This window comes from Rhamphochromis sp. 'chilingali' (genome assembly GCF_963969265.1).
Source record: "Rhamphochromis sp. 'chilingali' genome assembly, chromosome: 20".
NCBI classification, from domain to species: Eukaryota; Metazoa; Chordata; class Actinopteri; order Cichliformes; family Cichlidae; genus Rhamphochromis; species Rhamphochromis sp. 'chilingali'.
Genome location: NC_137947.1, coordinates 23,874,387 through 23,895,031, shown reverse-complemented (window position 1 = coordinate 23,895,031; position 20,645 = coordinate 23,874,387). Strand labels below are relative to the sequence as shown.

At 38.7% G+C, this 20,645-nt stretch overlaps 1 protein-coding gene across 1 annotated transcript; it reads right to left on the bottom strand.

Annotated features, from left to right (window-relative positions):
• Positions 1–1,046: 1,046 nt before the first annotated feature.
• On the bottom strand, positions 1,047–13,116 carry synpo2la (synaptopodin 2-like a). The gene is made up of 4 exons (XM_080869872.1): positions 12,726–13,116; positions 9,348–9,499; positions 8,405–9,117; positions 1,047–6,925 (listed from the first exon to the last, which is right to left on the bottom strand). Exons 1-4 carry the CDS (start codon positions 12,825–12,827, stop codon positions 4,296–4,298), a joined length of 3,597 nt encoding a protein of 1,198 aa, XP_080725998.1. The 5' UTR covers positions 12,828–13,116; the 3' UTR covers positions 1,047–4,295.
• Between the last annotated feature and the right edge of the window lie 7,529 nt (positions 13,117–20,645).

The following is a 20,645-nucleotide window of genomic DNA, read 5'->3' as shown; positions in this document are numbered from 1 at the left end:
GAGTACTTTAATTTACCTTTCTTTTTCATATGACGTATAAACATGTATGTAACTCTATAACTCTCCTTAGTGTGAATTTTTTATTTTTTGTGCAAATTTTAAAAAGGTAAATATACAGGTATATACAGGTATCATATGTACAAATTGACACAATATGAATGTGTCATTTTTAAATATTACTGTTACAATTAATATACATTTATAAAAACATGATTGTTAGTTGCCAAAATAATCCCAGGGGTCCTGAGTGAATGTCAGATTTTATGTGCTTAATTCGATCTAGAAAACTTTGACTCTGAAGCACTAACTAAATCTGCAGCAACTTTCTCTGAAAGTCAGTTAACTTTGTATTGTTCTAGTGTTTTTGAGCACACAATCAAAGTAGAAAATGCAACTGGTAACTTTGTGGCTCTGTTTGGATGTTTGACTGTATTAAAGTACAATTGATCTATATGCTATGTGCAACATTGTTCTTAAGTTAAACTTCAATTCCAAGTAAGATGTATCTTATTTTACTTTATATATTCTAAAATATTTTATGATGCACGATTCTGAAATGTAGGAAAGCCATCAGACATTGGGTTTTTGACATCAATACAAATGCCCAATATTGTTAGTTTCCTTTATTTCTTAGGGTTAACTTCCTTAAATATTACTCAGGTCAGCTTTATTTCAAAAAGGTTCTTCAGGCTCTTCTTCATAAAGTCTTGATTTCTCATAAATTTTTGGCTCATCTCTGGCCTCCGAAATCTAAAGAAAATTATCTATTTTTATCAAAATGATCACTGCAGAGAAGTGCTTGTAACAAGTGACATGTTTTCAGTCTTTCTTCGAACCAACTGAAGTCTTATATTTAAATAACAATGGTGACACTGTTTAAAATTTGTGTTTTATTTTTATACATACCTCTGCATACATTTCATTATTTCATATGAAATGTAGAAATATCCATGTCCCTTTTTTGATCAATTCAAATGACATTTCAACGAAGTATTAAATGGAAAGCACTAAGATTTGCTGCAGATGTCTTATTTCTAGTACAGCCCATGGAAAACACTCCACGGGATGTTTTCTGCACATCTTGAAATAGAAACTTTCCATAGGCCCCTTTTTTAATGTATCTTTTTTTAAGTAGGTAAATTAAGAAGCAACTCTTAATTACAGTAGGGACCTGGCAACAATTCATTTTCTTTATAAATAAAGAGTATTATGTTTGGATATTAGCAGCTCTATATATAGCCTCCCATGTGAGTGTGGGGCTTGGCCATTTTTAATGCACTGTCAGTGTACACTGATGCCCCACAGCACCACTTAGTGGCAAGTGTTCATGTAGGCAAAAAGAAAAGAAAGAAAGAAAAATATACTGACACACAGTACAACCATATAACATTATTGCATTACATTATAGTCAAAATTTATACATGAATATACATTTTGAGTTCCAGATATAGAATCACACATTCTGTGTGTTGGGAAATGAATAGATGGCATTAAACAACAAGTTTCCAACGATAATGCACTTTTTGAGTATTAATTTTTAATCTTACTAACAGAAAAAAAGTGAAAATAGTATTTTTTTTTATACACCAAACCACCCCCGCCCATTTTATATATGTATAATGTCCAGATTTAGCTCACTCCTAGAGTCTTTACTGAAAAGTAAGAAAGTAAGACAAAGATTAGTCAAAAAGATGACTCTTGGAACTGCAGAAGTAATAAACACTGAATCTTTACAATTTAGCTCTAAGAAATATGTCAAAAAGAAGCTAACTCAATCTCAAACAACTGCTTCAACATTTGTGTTTAAAATGAGAAAAAAAAAAACATTAGAAAATACAAAAAAGGACATGTTGTATGCTATAAATTGTACTGACCGGGTATCTCTCCAATATGATGATATGATACTTAAAACTTTACCCCATACTATAGTTTTTGAAGTTTCCTCCTGTGAAATATATGATGAAACATCCAAGGTTTAAATGGTCATGTCTGTTAGTCTGTCACATTAAATTGATGGAGTTTTGCTACTCTAGGATATATCCCATAATATAGATCCTCAGAGCTGTTTATAGAAAAAAAGAAAGAAATTACACTTTGGCTTTAAATTGTGACATTTGGAGTGGTTGTGCATTTGATCTACCTACAATTTTTAACAATACTTAAATGTATTTTCCAGCCCTGAAATTTTAATGTGGCTAGCTCCAATGTTAGAATTTTGATCTTTATCTATACTTTAAGAACTCACAAAATATTCATTGAAGGTAGAATTTTTCATGGCTTTATTAAATGTGATAAAGTTGTTGTACAAACAAAAATGAGCTGATTCTAATCAAGCTAGACACTCACTGATTTTTTCATAGAATGACCCAATAGGTTCCTTATGTGAAAATATAATTCATATTCTATTATATTATCTGAGTTACTATTTTTATTAACGAGCTACAAACCTATGTAATTTATAAAATTAGTCTGAAGTTAAAAAACAAACAAACTCTGCACTGGTAATTATTTTTATCTTTTAATCCTTTTTTAATGTTTAAACTACTATACAGTTACATTTACTTCATTGTTCAGTTACAAGTTCCATTTCTGCATGCTTTTTGTCATACATTAAAAGACTAACCAACAGAGGGCAGTATAAAATCAGACATGTCAGACAGCTGGAGAGCCTTGAAGTCTAATTTTATTCCTCTAAAAATATCTTGTCATCTCTCAGTATAAACTTCTACTCAGCATTAATAACAAACATTTTTCACACTCATTATTTAATCCATGTACTTTCAGAAACTCACACTGTACACCTCAGCATATTTATATCTAAGATCTAGTTTTCTAATGACATAATGAAAACAAGAACAAGCTTGAAGAGAAACTGTATTTTAAAAAGGGTAAAAAATCAAAAAAAAAAAAAAAAAAGATCTACCAAGAGTACCACAAATATAACACAACAGTCTTTCTGTCTTTCTTACTTGTTCCTTTAACATATTCAGTCTTTGGAAGCACATATTCATCAAACATATTTCTCCTTACTTTTTAACAGCACCCATTGTTATTTAGAACACAACAGCTAAACCTCTGTGCTTCTGTCCAACAAACTTCATGGCTCAAACTTTCCTGGTCATTCTAATTTAATTTCTAGAGGCTGTGAGGTATCAAACCAACAGACAGAAGTCTGACTTTGATTGTGACCACTTCAGTGAAATGGCAACACCAGAACTGTGACCCCATTACTCCTAAATATGTCCTCGTTCCACAGCCGCTCTCTTTTCATGAACCCTTTCAGAAGGGCCAGTGCTTCTCTGTCTATCTACTTCCCCATGCATTCCCTCTGAATAAATTACAACTTTACAAAACAAAATACACATTTCTTCATCTGTGTTATTTGTTTAATAAAAGTTATGAATTTACATAGAGTTGCAAAGTGCAACTATATGACTCTGGTGTGTCTAGGTGGTAAATAGAAGCAGTGATATCCAGTAACAAGTGTTCATTCAGTGACAGCCCAGGCACTTGTTGTTTGTGACCTGGGCTAAAAAGATAGCATTTCTCTCTAGTTATAGTGAGTGGAGGTATCTGACTTGTTGCAAGAGCAAACCTTGCCTTCACTTATAGACCCTAGCGAGCTGAGATGTTTAAAAAACAGCATCATTTAAACACCCATGAGTGTACATGACTGAATAGGGCGAGTACTGTGAATTACATGTTATAAGATCCACCTACTCCAGTCTACATCACACAACATATATTTTTAGTGGTTTGAGCTTTGCTCATAATGGCATTCGTTCATTCATTGTTCACTTTTCAGACATTTCAAGTTTCAAAGAATAATTCAGTACAGGCTCTGTTTAGATGGGTTTTCCGCTAAATTAGTAGAAGAGATCTCCAGAAGCCTTACACAAACCTCCCCCAGGACAGGCATATGGTGGGCTATACAGTGTATGGCAATATAGTTTAAAACTAGTGTGACTCATTTAATCTGTTTGCAGCAAAATAAATGTGATAAGCAGCATTTTGAGCAAAAAAAAAAAATCTTTTGTTCTCATTTAACTTAACTCACCTGTTTTTTATATTTCAATTTCATACTCAATTGCCATTTTATGTTACTTCAGCAGCTAATTTTTGCAGATGAGTCCTGATCTTTGCCCATCAGTTTCCCAAAGCATAAAACATCTTTAACTCCATGTTTTTTCTATCAACCAATTAACAAAATTGTCAGATATATTTCTGTCCATGATTAATTAGCCTTTTCATGAATATGAAGATGTCCAAGCATGGTACTGACTGCTTCATTGCCCTCAGATTGCCCCTGGCCTCCAGACACGGGGCTGAACACCTCCCTTGGTGGCCACAAATCGTGGTTTAGGTGCCTGTACTGGGTTGGACTTGAGTGGAGGCAGAGAGGCAAGGATGCTGAGCTCAGGAGCACTCTGAAACTGTTTGGCTGACTGGAGCCCAGTGGTATATGACACTGGAGCATAAGGTGTTGGGACTGCAGGGGGCACTGGGTTTGGAATGGGAGTGGCAGAAAATTTTGGAAGGTTGGGTGGTCCAGTTGGTTGGGACAGAGGTGCAGCTGGGGTTGGTATACTGTCTGGTGCTGTTGTCAAGGCAGAGACTGGAGTTGGAGTGAAGGTTTCAGGAGGTGGGGAGGTCATGCCAGAGTGAGTCAAACGTTCTCCAAGGCAAGTAGCTGAGCGTGGTGCGAGGACTTTAGGAGCGAGAGATGGACCGGACATAGGTGTAGGTGTGGAGAATCGCTTGACCTCATAGACACGGGCTGTTTTGACGGGGATCTGCCTTGGTGAGGTCAAGGAGCTTCCCACCATTGGTGGTATGTAGTCACGCTGCTGGGCTTGGTAAGAAGGCATAGCTGCTAGATTAGCAGCGCTGCCCCCATAGTTAAACATGGCAGAATTGAGCTGATAGGGTTGCCTTCTCATGAAATCCAGTGCTTTGATGCCCTCTCTTGGAGAGCTTCCTCTACCCCTGTTGTCTGGCTTGTTTGTTTCTCTCTGAGGCCCAGTAGGGATAGATGGGGCCAAAAGTGGGTTGTACCCAATTGGGGGCGGTGCACGGACATTTGGGGAGTATTTCCATTGAGAAGGAAGTGAAGGATTGAGGGAGGAACCAAGGGGTTGTGCTGCACTGTGCATTGTCCCTTCCTTCTGGTAAGTAGTCTCGGGTGGAGTGTCCACTACATACATACCCATACGGCTCTGCCTTTTGGCAAACAGTTGGGCCCCCTTACCTCCTGCTTGGAGAATCTGTGGAGCTTCGTGAACAACTCGTGGTTTGGGTGCCACTGGAGGAGGCACCTTTCCTATGCCAGCCTCATCACTTCTAATTTCCTCAGAATCATCATAGATATTCTCGTCGGGTGGTTGGCCATAGTTGTGTCGGCTGGATCTGTCATCCAGATTCTGCACCATAGACAACAGTTCAGGATTGGGGGATTTCTTTTTAACATCTGGCACATTGAACATTGGTTTGGGTTTCCCATTACGCCTTCGAGCCTCAAGCAAGATTCCTGTGCGACCTGTTGGACCAGGAACTGGGGTTGGTGCTACAGTTTCAGACTGGGAGACCACTGACACTTGAGACAAAGGTGCAATTGAAGATTGCAGTGGTAGTTGAGCAACTGGTGTTTGAAGTGGAGACACTGTGATAACTTGGTCAGCTGACACAGGAATTTGGGATGTAGGTGGACCAGGGACTAGAATCACTGGTACATGTGGTGCTGGTGGTACTGATGGAATAGAGGCTGGAGTCACAATTGGAAATGGAGCCTGCTGAACAGTAGTAATTGGTGGTGTTGACTGCACACAAGTAGAAAGGGATGGAGGGTGGTAGGTAACAGGAGCTTCTGGCTTTGAGACCAAGGAACTTTGAAGTATGGAAGTTTGTGGCGAGATCACTGATGAAGTACCAGGGGATAGCTGTGAAGTTCCTGCTGTATTGTTAATGTCTAGTTCATATGTAGTGGAAAATGGTGGCGGCACAACAGCTGTTGAGGCAGGACGCTGGGTTGTCTTTGTGACAGGTGGCCGGAACGTCACAGGGGCAGTTGCAGCCCGAATGCTGATAAAGCCAGGGGTAAAAGGACGTGCTGTCCTGTTGAGAACATTACTCACAGGTAGTTCTGGCAATGGTGTTTCGGCTGGTTGACCAGGACTGGTCAGAATGGTAACTGAGGCAGTAGCTGGTTTGGGTGCCACTGGTGGAGATGACTCCTCCATGCTAGCTGTGCTGACTGCAGAGTAGGATAGGTCTCCATTAGTCATTCCACGGGATGCAACAGGAACTGGACCTGGGGCTTGTGATAGGATTGATTGTGTGGATATAGTTCCAGGTAGTGTTATGTGCTGAGGTTGTAAGTTTATTTGTGGCTCTACTTCTTGTTGTGACTGAAACATCTGGAGTATCTGAGGTTCCTCATGGACTTGGGATTGTGGAGGTATTTGAGGTTTTGCTGCTTCTGCCTTCTTGGCATGCTCAGCAACCCTTTTTCTCTGTTGCTCAAATAACTGGGCACCCTTGCCCACAGTGTCACTCAAACCTGGACTCGGAGCATCCTCTGCTCCATCCCCACGACCTTCAGTACCTGCTGTTGCCCTCTTTTCCAGCATATCCAGATAGTCACTGTCCCAAGTCGGGTCCGGAACTGATGAAAAACCTTCCTCATCAAACTCAGATTCACTGCCAGGAAGTACCCCATCCTCCTCTTGTGAGTCCTGACACCTGTCCTCATCAACACTACCAAAGCTAGTGAGTGTGTACTTCTTGGAGCGCTGCCTTCTCTTCTTGAACATTAGCACACCTTTTGAGTGAGGATTAGGAGCATCTGTCAGAAGAGAGGCGATTGTTCTACACTTGCTTTTGGCTTCCTTTACTTGTTTGTCTTGCTGTGTATCCCCTCGGTTCAGTTCTGCAGGATATGAAAGTCAAAACTATTAGAAGTTGTTATGCAGTGGCATAATGTAAAGTAAATCTTAGGGTCAGAATTTCAAAAGGAAAAGATTTAGCCTTTGAAAGAATGAACTCTGACATAAGCTTCTAAACCTGTCCTGTCTGCCTGTCCAACAGGCATCCATCTCTTAACTTGCCACAGTAGCACTTCCAGGAAAATTCCACAGAAGCTTTGAGCTTATCACATTAGCTAAGGTGAAGGATAAATTTGCACATTGTTAGGGTCATGTACTCTGACATCTAACTTTAATGAAAGTATTTGCATTCTAATGGAAACTTTGATGTCATAGGTGACTGGAAGGAGAACTTCAAAAGGCATACATACCATATCCTTTAACTTGTTATGGTATTAAACAGATCATAGGCAATCTAATTCTATTACCCTGGTATAAATGCCACATGAAGCGGAATTTTAATTTGTTTAGGACATGGTTCTTAAGTAGGACATTAGAATGTCAGTGATGGCAAGGAGGAATTCCAAGAATCAATTAAGGATGATAGACAGAATGACAAATTTTAGGAAAGAATGCTTAGTCATTTTCTGTGCTTTCATCACTATCGCATTTTTTTAACCTCTCTTCAAAGATTGTGAAACTATTGAGTCAAGGTTTATGTAAGCACATCATTTTAATTGATGCATTTTGAAAAGCATAAAAATGCATTTGCAATTTTAATAAGAACCAAAGTACATCATATTGAGTATTACAGAACAAATCACATATTATTGTTCTTTCAATATACAGTAAGAAAAAAAAAGTAAGAAAAGAGTAAAGGGGATGAGAGCAGCAAGAGCTCTAGATATTATCCTCGGTTTGCCACCTGATATCAAAAAGCAGTTGGTTTTCTGGGCTCCTAGGTTGATTGCTGGGGTTTTTACATAACTGGAGGAACATGCGTTAAACTATATGACTATGCCCTGTTATCAGGTTTGACACCCACCCACTTTGAGCTTCAAACCTCAAAAAACATTTATGCGTGGCTAGTTTTGCTAATTGTCATATTAAACAAATCACACTGGACACGTTAGTCTTTTTGATTAAGCTTGATTAAGCTTCATATCACACTATTCCGACAGTATTGGTACAATTAATTTGGTATCAGTGATGTTTCCAGAGTATCAATGGATATAAATAGCTAATGACCAGCTTCAAAACTCGGCTGGTGACTCTAGGGTAATTATAAACAGGTACCATATATAGATAAATACTGTAGTTCCAAAACTGATCTGTTTTAGCTCCCTAAAGCGCTGTTTTAAATCAATAACTGACCTCTCTTGACGCACTGTTTAGAAAAAGGTAAGGCGTATTTGTTTGATTTTTAATTTTTGGATCATTTGTATCATAATCATAAACTCCCACCAAATCATAATAGGATATTTATTTAACTTTTACATGTGAGGCACAAGTTGATCCCAGTGGCCTTCTCCAGGTGTACTTACTGGCTTGCTTGGCCTTTTCCATGTATGTTGTTGTAAGCTCATCATCGATGGGTTTATTCACAGGACCCACCATGGGCACGAGCTGGTTACGGGAGCCAAGCATCAGAGCCTCCTTTGCCCTCTCAGGGGATACCAGTGGCACATTGGCAGGCTCTAAAAAGCCACTATCCTCCTCTTGCCCTGCATCCCGTGGCCCTTGGTCATCTGCTGAGGATATGATAGAGGAAGTCTCTGTCGATGTCTGGGAAGACCACATTCCGGGACCATGAGGTTGGTAAATCACTTCCCTTCTAGCCACCCCTGGCAGACCTCCTCCTCCATTTCCCTCTCCACCATCCAATAAACGGGGGTAAACATGTGCATCTGGAGCGCTGTCATAGCCACTCATTTCTGATGTCTCCCCACCCTCAGGAGAGGTTCGTCCTGTGGGTTTCCCAGGGTTGGAGTTGCTGGGGCTTCGGCGTTTCTGCCTGCGTTGTCTCTCGTAGCCTGCCACATCTGCATCACTATCAGTCTCGCCATAGTAAGCCTCGCTCCCAGGTGGCGATGTCAAGCCGCTGGTTAGGGTGGAGCGGCTACGATGGACTTCGCGGACAGGTGCATGGTGAGGGTGATTTGGTGACATAGCTCGCAGAGCAGCACGGTACTCTTTGTCTATTCGGGGAGATGGGGCTCGGGTCACAAGCACCACAGACTGAAAACCAGCAGGTGCCCTGAAAACAAGTGCAAAGGTTAAAATAGTATTAATGTCAATTAGTACCTTTGAATGTGATATCATAACTTTTTTTATTTTTAGTATACGCTGTCTTCTTGTTTTTTAATTCATTTTAAATACAGGGCAGCAAGTATCAAGTCACTGCATTTTACACTTTTCTTTATCTATTACAATGAGCTGCTGATGCTTTAAGATTGAGAAGAGTTTACTTTCTCTTGTTCTTCTGACCTTTTGACCCGGATGTGTAATATCCCAGGGGAACTGTCGATGAGGTTCATGGCCTGGGCATGGGAGAGCATTGCACATGGCTGCTCATTGATGGAGACCAGCTCATCAGCCTCCTGCAACCCAGCCCTGCATGCCTTGCTGCGTTTGCGCACCTGCATATAGGCAAAACAAGTTAAAAGCTGAAATACTAAAAATAACTGAAAATCTAAATTTTTTGACCCGTTGTATGAAGAAATATTGTTTCAGTCATTTGGTACAAGTCCCTGATAACCTACAAGAAGAGACATCCAGGACTATTTAGAATAGAATAAAATAGAATAGAATAGAATAGAATAGAATAGAATAGAATAGAATAGAATAGAATAGCCCTTTATTGTCCTTGTACATGTACAATAACATTTTATGTCTTAAATCAGGTATAAAGGCCTTGCAAGCAGAAGTTTTTAATAATAAAAGAATGAGAATAGACTTCCTCAGTAAACCTTCCTTAGTAAAAGGAAGTAAACTTCCTTTCTCTGTTTTAAATTAATAGTGATTACATGCTACCAAAACAAAATACCTTTACTGTGAAATACCTTTTAAATATTTAGAGTGTGCAACTGTTCATATCCTGCTGAATGATGTCATATTTACTTTTTATTGTTCCAGGATTTTATGAAACTAAACATAACTTGAGGCCAAGTCTCAGCCCTGCCACCTTACTTTGAAGGGCTGTACAAGTTGTATAGTACAGAGTTGTGATAATTTTTTCCCAGAGAATGATCAGGGAAAGACCAGCTTTTGTAACGCTTTTGATTAGAAAATTAAAAAAACAACAGAGCTATGCTGCTGTCTTGGATTGGTTTGTGATAATGACTGACAAAGACAGAGACCAGATTCTGCACTGACAGCTCGATCTTGCTGCAGACATATGCCACATATTACAGCTCGAGTGGAGCTCTCATACACACTTTAACAAGGAAATGCCAGCCAGAAGCCATCTTCATTTGGTGCTTTGCTATTTGTGCCCAAGGTCTGTCAGGACCGTGGCGTTTTGCCCACTCTAAACTGCCTCAGGTCTGTGCAAGCTATAGTAAATCTAAAACAGAGGCCTGAAGATGTTCCTATTTTTTAAGCTAACAGTGCAGTTTTGATTACGCTCTACGAAGGCATATATGAAAGAAATTTTTAATATTAGAATTAGTAGATGGAGAAGCATTGCTTTGGTTACCTTAACTAGTTTTCTTTCCAGCTATTCTAGTTTGTCTGTAATTAAATCCCATGTCCCCATTTAGCTAAGCCTTTTAAAATGGTCCGTGCTTACTTGTGGCAGGGATGTCTGTTATTCATTCACGCAGTCACTTTGTGGCCACACATCATAACAGTTATAATAGCCTTACATGCGTGCACACATTCACCACATGGGGAAGTACAAAAATACACTTAAAGTCATATAAATAAACATAGAAGCATGCACATGCTGTCTCAACGGCACAGACCCAGGACTGACACACCAGCTCTTTTCAGTGCAGCCACACACTGCTCCACCTGTTTGGGATGATATAGTGTGAGACCTGACAAGATTACAGCTTCCTCCTCTCAGGGGTGAAGGAGCACATTGTTTTAGATGATCAGACAGAACCAGCTGTCCACCTTCGTAAAGGTGACTTGGTGTCCCGAGGCCAGCTTGTCTACATGTCACTCTTCATAACTCAACAACGTAGAATCACTCATGAAAACATATTAAAAGTTTACTTAGACAATCTAAGCCAGTAACATTTTCCAAAGGATAATTATTTTGCCAGTGCAAATATTATATATGAACTCAACTGTGGAAGATAATGAGTTACAGTACAGGTATATATCAGTGCATTATACAAATAAGGATGCAAGATTCATTGCACAGAAGAACTGGCCATACTAACATTTGAAATTGAAAAAACAGGATAATTTGAAAATTATCCTGTATCCTGTGAAAAAACAGGATATAATACAATTTCCCTGACCTACTGTGCCAAGTAGATAGATTCCTGTATTTTGTAATATGGAGATCATTTTTAAAGGGGGGGGGGGGCTTCATTTGAATTAACACCACGCCATATGTGATGTCAGAGCAGCAACAATCTGGAGTAAAAGATGTCAAACGATTAGTAATTCTTTTTGATGTGAACCTACAAGGAAGTGACGATTAGCATCAAGACGATTAGTGCATGTTCAGAAATAGTGTATGAGGCTAATTTTTAAATACTGAGCTGAAACATACACCTTGGCTGACCTAGAGACCTGATGCTTCTCAGCTATAAATAGCCACCTTCAAAAGTACTTCTGCTCAGTCAACAATTATGGAAAGTATGTGTGGATGAATCTATTTTTCATATTATGCTAATATACATTCATAAAGTGTGTGCAATATAATGTGTTCAATACAAACAAATGTACATATTAAGTCAGAAAATAAAAAGAGAAGCTTATATCAGAGGTGCTATTTTTTATATACTTGGGAGCCAAATGAATCCTTTTATCCAGTATATGTTCCCCATCTCATATCATGCCACATTCTGAAATCCTAAATGGAGATCAAGACTGAAATTTGGACTGCTCCATTTCTGCCAAGTGTTGGTACCAAATTATTGCCCATGAAGAATTTGCTTTTGGAGAGTAAAATGAGCTGAGTGACTCCATGTGAGAATTCGAAGGTTAAATATTTCCTTTACCTTCAGTGGACTCAAGGAAATGTGAATATTTAACTAGTCTGCAATTCTCAAAAATGGAATAAAGATTTTTTTTAACATTATAAACAAATATATTATAAAGAAATAACCTGAGGTCACTACATTTTGCTTACTTGTATGTTTTTCACTCTTGTAATTTTACTTTACAATAAAAAAAACCAACTGAATGTATCCTTCAAGATTATCGGGTGTGGCCAGGTTAATTGAAGCGTTTCTTGAATGAAATTATGATGTTGTTCAGAGGTGTAGGGCGCACTGTGGCCAGCAACAGAAAAAAATATTTTCTGCAAATGTTACTTGATTTCTGGGTTACTATCATTTTCTTTAATGCTGAGCTTAACAGGCAAAGCAGTCAGAGGAAGATATGCAACAGGGTGGCCTAGCATTCCCACCTATCTGTACTTGAAGTTTAAAGTTCACCCAATCAATCATCAGTACAACTCTACATAAAAAAAGTTTTCAAACAAGATGATGACTCATATTCAGGCCCCAAACCAACATTGAACACTGCCAATGTTCCTTTAGCTCTACACAATAAAACTCTGTTGCTGTTTCTCTTCTGCTTGGTGACGCTATTGACTTTAACACTGTTTTGTTCTTTTCACTGTTGTCTTAGCAAACTGTGAAATACTGGCTTCTGTCCAACATACTGAGTGACTCGCCTTACCTTCGCTACCTGGAGTGGTTTCTGGTGTTCCACGCCTCCCTGGAGACGAAACCCCCATGGCGCTCCACCAGACAATGTAATTATCACTTCCTCTACAACCATTGTTCTTCTCTCTGGATCTTCTTTTTTATCTTTTCTTCTTTTTTGTAGTTATTTTCTTTTCTTCTAAGGTATTTAATCATTCATCTGAGGACCCCCCTCAGTGCTTTGGCCCTAGTCAGGGCCCCATCGGAGAGCTCTGGCCTGCTCTCGCCTAGCACACTGTCCGGGTGCTGACTTCCCTCTGAGCTCGCACTCACACCTGAACACACAAACATGCAAGCACACACACGCACACACACACTTCTGTGTGCCCACCCATACTCCGTGTCAGCCAACTACCATCGCCAAAGGAAAAAGAGAGGGAGAAGGAGAGAGAAATATGATGGGAGGGGGTCTGTGTCTGCTTACACAGAGGAATGCCTGCCCCAAATGAGGGAGGGGAGGGTCCAGCTCAACACTTGTCCTGTCACTCAGACCTGTGCCACTGGGTGCTGTCCTATTTTTGAAATTGGAAGGCACCGCCACCTTCAATGTCTTGCCTGCTCCTCTTCAGATCAATGCAAAGTTACCATTCAGAACATCCAAATGCCAGTGTTTCATATCTGGCATTTGAGGTCGGTAGTAACCTTTAGCAGAGTCACTCTCCCATCTCGCGACAGCTTTGCCATGAGTGAAGACACCACTTATGATTAATTACTTTAAATACATTTTTTTCTGTTGAGAAACATTATCCATGTGGACAGTAAGTGGAGATTGTGGCGCTGTCAGTCATTAGTGCATGCATTCTGCCAGATCCTCTGGAAACATGCAAGGCTGTCATCATAGAGTCTTTGGAAGAAATACTAATGCTCTGGATGAAGAATCTGCATTGCTACACTGAGATTTGACCAAAGTTTATCCACAAGCATTCACATTATTGACTGAATGGCACATACAGAAGTATCCCATGATCACATAATTGTTTAAAAATAAAATGAAAAAGTTGTTTTGCTAAAAGATTTTTGGAACAGTTTGTTGTTAATTAAATTAGAGGTAATATAATGCCTCTCTTTGCAGGCAGACATGCATCCCACCGCATGTTTACCTTTATGCACATCGATCGGTCACAACTAGGTGCCACATTCACACACGCAGCCAAACTCTTGGATATGTTGGCTGCTGCAGATAGTCTGAACAGAGACATTTCACACACAAACCAAGCTAAGAGACTGGATGTCTGAGAAGCTGTACCTTAGTGCACAGTGATGCTTTGTGCTAAACGCTGCTGTCACAAAGTGCCATAAGTGGCACTCAGAAAATCCTGAATCAAGTCAATTGTAGAAACATAACTCTACTCGGGGGGAAGCTTTTTAAATTCTTAGGCAAAGTGAGCAAGTGCTTTTTACCAGATTTGGCTATGTAAAGTTTATATGCAGTTCTTATGCTTTTTAAGCATTGGTGATATGTCTAGTAATTATTAATACTTTAAGTGTGGCCTAAAGCAACAGATGTCTTCATAGTGTTTTTTTTGAACACTGAACACGAGTCACAAGATGAAACAATGACAAAAGTTTTGATTTTAAGTTAAGGATGATCCAGAGTAAAATTGGTCCTTTTTTTTTTTTTTGCTTTGTTTGTATCTTTTCTTAATTTCATGTCATTTTAATGATTTGATCTTAAACTTCATCCAATTAAAATAGATTGCATTAAAAGAAGTTCAGTTCATGTAAACTTGTTTAAATTATGTTGTATTGTCCTTTGGGGCACTGACAGACCTTTTAAACCTGTTGATGGAGGGTGAATGATCCTCTTGCAAGAAAGCCAACACTGCTATTATCAATGCGGTGGGAGGTTACCGATGATAGTTGCTCCCTTTGGCAGCCTTGCTCTGCAGCTGTTTCCAGACCTCAGGATAGTAACCAGGATCAGTCCTGGGTCAGCCACTGAGAAAAAAATGTCACACTGTCTTCCTAGAGCCAATGTCAGATCTAATAGAATACCACAGTTAAAGAAGGTACTGAACAAAACTGATACACCGTATTTTATTATTTTTATTTGATGCATTAGAACAAGTGTGGTATTAGTGGGACCTCTGAACCAACAGTTGGGAAGAGTAGTTGTGGTACTTGCTCCCCCTAGTGGTTAAAAACATGCTTGCTCTTAGCATCCCTGAGTTTTTACATAATTTCACAGTTTTAATGGTAATTTCTGTCTCTTTTGAGGTTAAAAAAAAGCCAATATCATTACATAATTTTAGAAGTTACAGAGAAATTTCTAATACCATCTTTCTGGAGAATACAAATTCTCCAATCCATATGAATCCAAACACTAATATTGGTAATAATGTTGGGAAAAACTTGAAGGATCTCTGACTGTCTGGGAAGTCAGACCATTTCCAGACACTCTCACAGAGCAGTGAGAAATGTTTGAATACAAAAATACATTTGTGATATTGTATGACCGACTTGCACAGTTAAATAAACACAGTGTGTCTTTGCTGAAAGGGACTATGTCTCTGCTAAACTAAACACTGCAGTGTGAATAGTTGTGGTTTCAGTTAGAAAAACTGCATAAGTCAGGAAGAGGTCTGCTCAGTCATTCTATCCAGGACAGGAGCTGCCTGCCTGGAAGCATGTTTTTTTTCCTTTTTCTTTTCTGTGGACATGGGAGAATTTCTAAATGATGCAGTGTCTTTGTCCTGCTCATGTTTCCTTTGTTAGTTTGTGTGTGCCCATCTCTTCTTTCAACATTTTTTTTCCACTTTTTTATTGTTTACCTTTTCTAGCATTACACTTCAAAGAGCTGCAGACATTTTCTCTGTTCCCTGCAGCTTGTTTTTCTAATAAATAACTTCTCTGTTGTCCAACTGGCCTTGCCAAGAAGAATTTGATAGACAGATTGGTGGAGTAGCAGCAGACGCCGACTCTGCCCTTTCACTGTGGCATCTGTGCCAGGATGGCAGATACTGCCAACCAGTCACTGCCAGACCTTCGCCCCAGCTCAGATGGGGTGAAAATGAGATTGCCATTCTAATAAACATGTTGTAAACTGAGCTTTGTGTAATGTCAAGCACAAATTAACATTATGGATGTGTTTTATGTGGAAAATAAGAGTAATGAATATATTTAGACTGCTCAAAGAGACATAAATGAAGAGGATAGCGTGTCATAGTGGCGGGAATACACGCATTCCAAATGAAATTATCATTTTAAACCTTCTGCTTTCAGAAATTGATTTTTACAAAACAGCTTTAAAGAATCCAAAAACATATTTTATTCAAGTTTTAAGAATCTCATATTTTTAAAATCTCAAGTTAAAAAGCTGCAGATTCCATGTGGTGGAGGAATAATTATATCATTCTTCAAATATCCTAATAGAATTTGTTCTTTGAATTAATTTGATTATTTAAGCATTCTGGTGAAGGCTGGGTCTGTCCTCTGTTATTTTGTTCAGCAGGCTGGTTATATACTGTATATATATAAATCTTTGTCCGTTAAATGTACATCATTTTGAGGTCTATCTTAACTGCAAAGTCATTTTAGGTTGGATCTGTGACACTATTAAAGGGATATCTTTTAATTGTTTTGAAAAGATTTATTTTAACAATAATTTGTTGCTTTGATTGCAGCCACTTACTGACTCTTTTACTCTGTGACTCTAGCCTTTTTTCCTGTAATCCTGAACTCTTGACCCCAGTCTGTGACAGACTGCTGCATCTCTCCCAGGACTCCCACTGTCCTCAGAGAGATGACTCCTGTATCATCTGCTTCATGACACAGGTGGCCCCTCTTAACCTCCTTGTGCTGTCACACCAGTGAGTCACACAAACAAATACATACACACACATCCAAAGTCACCCAAAATAACAGTGCAGACCATCTGTCCTAAAATATGTTATACAGGTCACTCAAACTAAGCTCTGATTGGTCAGAGATTTATACTTCAGTTCACTGGTTGCTATGCAAACATGGACCTTTCCTCCTGTATAAGAACTTACTGTATTTCAGGTGGCTTTATCTTAAACCAACCACTAAATAAATAAAAATTCTTTACCATTAATGATACTTTAATGTCCTCAGCGAACCTTATATTACTTGTGTAATGGTACAGTACCTTCGTTACTCTGATATTTACCAGGAAAAGTGCTTTTTTAAATGTTTAAAATGTAGTGAAAAGTTTAACAAAGCTGACAGTCTATGCCATTATAGCTTCCAATACTGAACTGAAGGTTAAAGGGAACGTGCTACATGTTACATACTCTCAGTGCAAATGTGTTGCTGGTATGTTTGTCATAATCACAATCTTAGATCAGCATATTGGTACTCTACAGTGTATGCTGTAGACTTTTTTTAATTCCACTTATGTCGAGGGAGAACATGACTGCCACTGCAATCATTGCATGTTCCATTCAATAGCTGTAAAGAAATGTCAATACAAAGGCCAACCTTGCAGGTTGCAGGATTCATCATCTAGTGATATGATTATTTGTACAAAATGTTGTTCGACCTGTAAAGCCTCAGCTCCGTGTAATCAGTCCAGCACTGAGAAAATTGAATCTGGACCAAAGTGGTTCGGTGATGAATGGAGTGACATTCGTATAGCACTTTGTTAGTTTTACTGATGACTTAAAGCAATATGAGTCACATTCATTCATATACTTTACTCTGTGCATCCGTGCCGTGCATCTCTCTATCCTGCACAGATGAAATTGGGAAACTTAGGATTTGGTTCTTGCAAAAGGACACGGAAGCTCAGACTCAAACCACCGACCATGGTGACCAGTGAACAAGCCACTCTGTTTCCTGAGTCACAGTTCTGGATCTAACTGGAATAACTAAAGTTTCCTGAATATTCTGACCATGAACATCTTCATAGGATAAATGAAATTGTGGGATAAGGATTTTAATGAATTGTTCTTTTTCACATAGATTTATGTTGAATTAAGGCCTTAATCGCAGATAGTTTTTCAGTTACTTTACAAGCCTGAACCTGCTTTAAACTCTGAGTAATCTGATAATTGCAGCTGCTTCCAGGAATAAATCCTTAGCCAAAAACTGCAACTATATTTAAATAAGCACATCTTTTTCTTCCACAGCATGTCTTTTATCCTGTCTTCCTTCTCTCACCCTAACCGGCTGCTGGTTGCTCATATAGGGTCATATGATTGTTGGGTTTTTCTCTGTATGTATTATTGTAGGGTCTGCCTTACAATATTAAGCAGCTTGAGGTCACTGTGGATTTGATTTGGTGGCATATAAATAAAATTGAATTGAATTAAATTGAGTTGAGTTGAGTTGAGTTGAGTTGAGTTGAAAGAAAATCTGCATCATGCATTATTTCTTTAATCCTCACGGTGGCACTCTCCACTGACTGTATCACTTTTGTAGTTCATTTTTGATGAGTCAAAGCCAGCACTTATTCTCCTCGAGGGAAACGTCTGATAGGATGGAAAGGTCCAGGCTTTAAAAAAGACGAGGAGGAGGACGCAGAAAAGTTTAACCAAAGTTTGTGAATCTGACATAAGGCCACCAGCATCCTCCATGTGGGTGGTTTGTTAGATGTGATGAGCCTGAGTAATCCTTCAACCCTTCAGCCTCTTCTTGTCAATCCATCACAGTGTAAGGTGAGGAGAATAGGGAGTGGATTGAGTTTCTGCTGGCTGCAAGATGATCCTTGAGTATTTAAAGAGCAGCAGAGCCAGGGTTTCTGTCAGTGTCACCTTCACGGCTGATGGGAGTGACAGTGTTTGTGTGATATCTCAGAGCCCATATCTGCCAGCTCCACTGGTGTACTGAAGAGGCAATGTTTTGATCACTTAGGTTTAGATGGCAAATTCTGTGTTTAGTTTGCCATGCGCGTCTATGTGCATAGGTTCAGTGGAGTTGTGTGTTTACACTGAACATGACTTGAACGAAAGCCTATTTCCTCACTTTAGTGACAAGTTTTGAAAACACCTTAAAACTGTATATGGCTCAAAGCATATTAGACAAAAGTTCAGTTATAATTATTAGCTGCTATTACAGCAAGTTAGCCCTCAACTTTGGTCCAGACTGATGTATATTTTGAGTACAATGAAGGATGGAGCCTACTGTCATATTTAATTTTTCATGTAGCACCACCATAAGGTTGACACTGTTATCTTTTACTGAAATGCATTGGATTGCCAATAAATTTGGTTCAGATATCCATGGTGCCCTGGGTTTGAACCCTAACATTAATAACTGCAGACTTTTTCTGTAGCGCCAGCAGCTATAGTCAAACTTTTCACTTATTCTTGATTTATCATGTGAAATATTAAATTGCTTCTCATGCTGAGGTTTATTATAGACATCCATGCTGCCATCAGGATATTGGCAATAACTTTGATGCCCATCTGGCTTCCTCTAATTTTATCAACTGGTGAAGGCTGCAGATTGTTTAATACTTTGTTTTATGATCAGCCCACTCACTAATGTCAGTAAGTTACTTTGTGAGATGCCTCAGAGTGAAGTGATTTCCCAAAGACCAGCTAAAGCTGGGGATTGAACCTTCAAACTCTGCTTGGCTGTAGAATATGACCCACTCTATTGTCCGGTCGAGGAAGTAGAGCGGTCATAAATTTCAAGGAAAGAACATAGCGCATATATATGATATGTTATCATTTGGTTAATGTTATGTATCTGACCATAACATTACTCACCCATGATTTAGGAAAAGACTATATATAAAAGACAGACAGATCCACTTATAACTCTATTTTGTTTGTGGACAAAATTTGTGTTTGAAGACACCACACACTCCTACAGTAGTGATTCTTCAATTGTAAGATAGCCAGCCTTAAAGCATGGCTTGCTTTATTGTTTATTTTTCTCTACATGGGATCATATGTACAAGATTGTGCACCATGCTTGAATAAAGACAACTTAAAACTAGAAAAAGACATCATAAACTAATCCGTTTATGCTCTCTTTTGCTAGTTTATTTAATCAAGGCTGCATTCAAAATTACAAATATATAATAAAAATCAGAAACTTAAATTTGCACCTAATAATATACCAAATCTATACTATTTCCAGAGGAATATATTTTAATACAATGTATCATTTACTTACATAAATTGTTTGCAAGCACAGGATACTATAAACATCCAACTCAGTATACAGAGCTGTACTGACATGGCTGGAGAGCGGCTGAGGCAGCTGAGAGCTAACCTCAAACATTTTTTAGTTAGTGTTGTGAATACAAACGTTTTTAATTTGCCAGAAATAATAATTTCTTTCTTTTTTTTTTCAAATTTGCAAATCTTAAAACAGGTCAGATTAGGAAACATGACTCATATAAACATGTCTTTAACTTGCAACACACCTCAATGGAGGTGATACGTAATGAGCTAAGTAGCGCATCCAAAAAGACACATATTGGAATACATTCAAAGTTATGTCGAACATAACTGAGTATCTAGTTCAAAGACACTCAAAGACACTCAAATGAAAATATTTTTTTAATACAGCTGTACTTTTTTTCTTAAAAGTTTTACTTGTGCCCTGTGTTAAATCACTTAGTATTGCCTTTAGTGCTTTAGTGTTTGCCAAACTAAAGCAAAACTTCGTAGCTCGTAGCTTGTAGTCAGCTTCTAGCTAAATCAATTTCAGGTGTTGTGAAAGTGCAGTGGCAGGATGCCACAGCAGATTTTCATGTCATGTGGACTACACACATTTCTGTGATAATTTGATAAAAATAGCTTTCTAGTTTTTTTTCTATTTCTGTTTTTCTTCAGACGTTTGCAGCTACACAGGTGCAGTTTTCACGGTTTTTTTTTTCAGTGTTTTAGTGATAATCCGTTTATTCATGACAAACTAATTGTAAATGCAACATACGTGCTGTGCCATGAATGCTTTTCTTACTGGATAGTACTGCAAG

Excerpts from the sequence above, each read along its gene's own strand:
- synpo2la (XM_080869872.1), bottom strand. The coding sequence starts at position 12,827 with ATGGTTGTAGAGGAAGTGATAATTACATTGTCTGGTGGAGCGCCATGG. Across the intron at positions 9,118-9,347 it reads TTACACATCCGGGTCAAAAG|GGCACCTGCTGGTTTTCAGT; the intron begins GTCAGAAGAACA and ends ACTTGTTTTCAG. Across the intron at positions 6,926-8,404 it reads GGAAAAGGCCAAGCAAGCCA|AACTGAACCGAGGGGATACA; the intron begins GTAAGTACACCT and ends CATATCCTGCAG.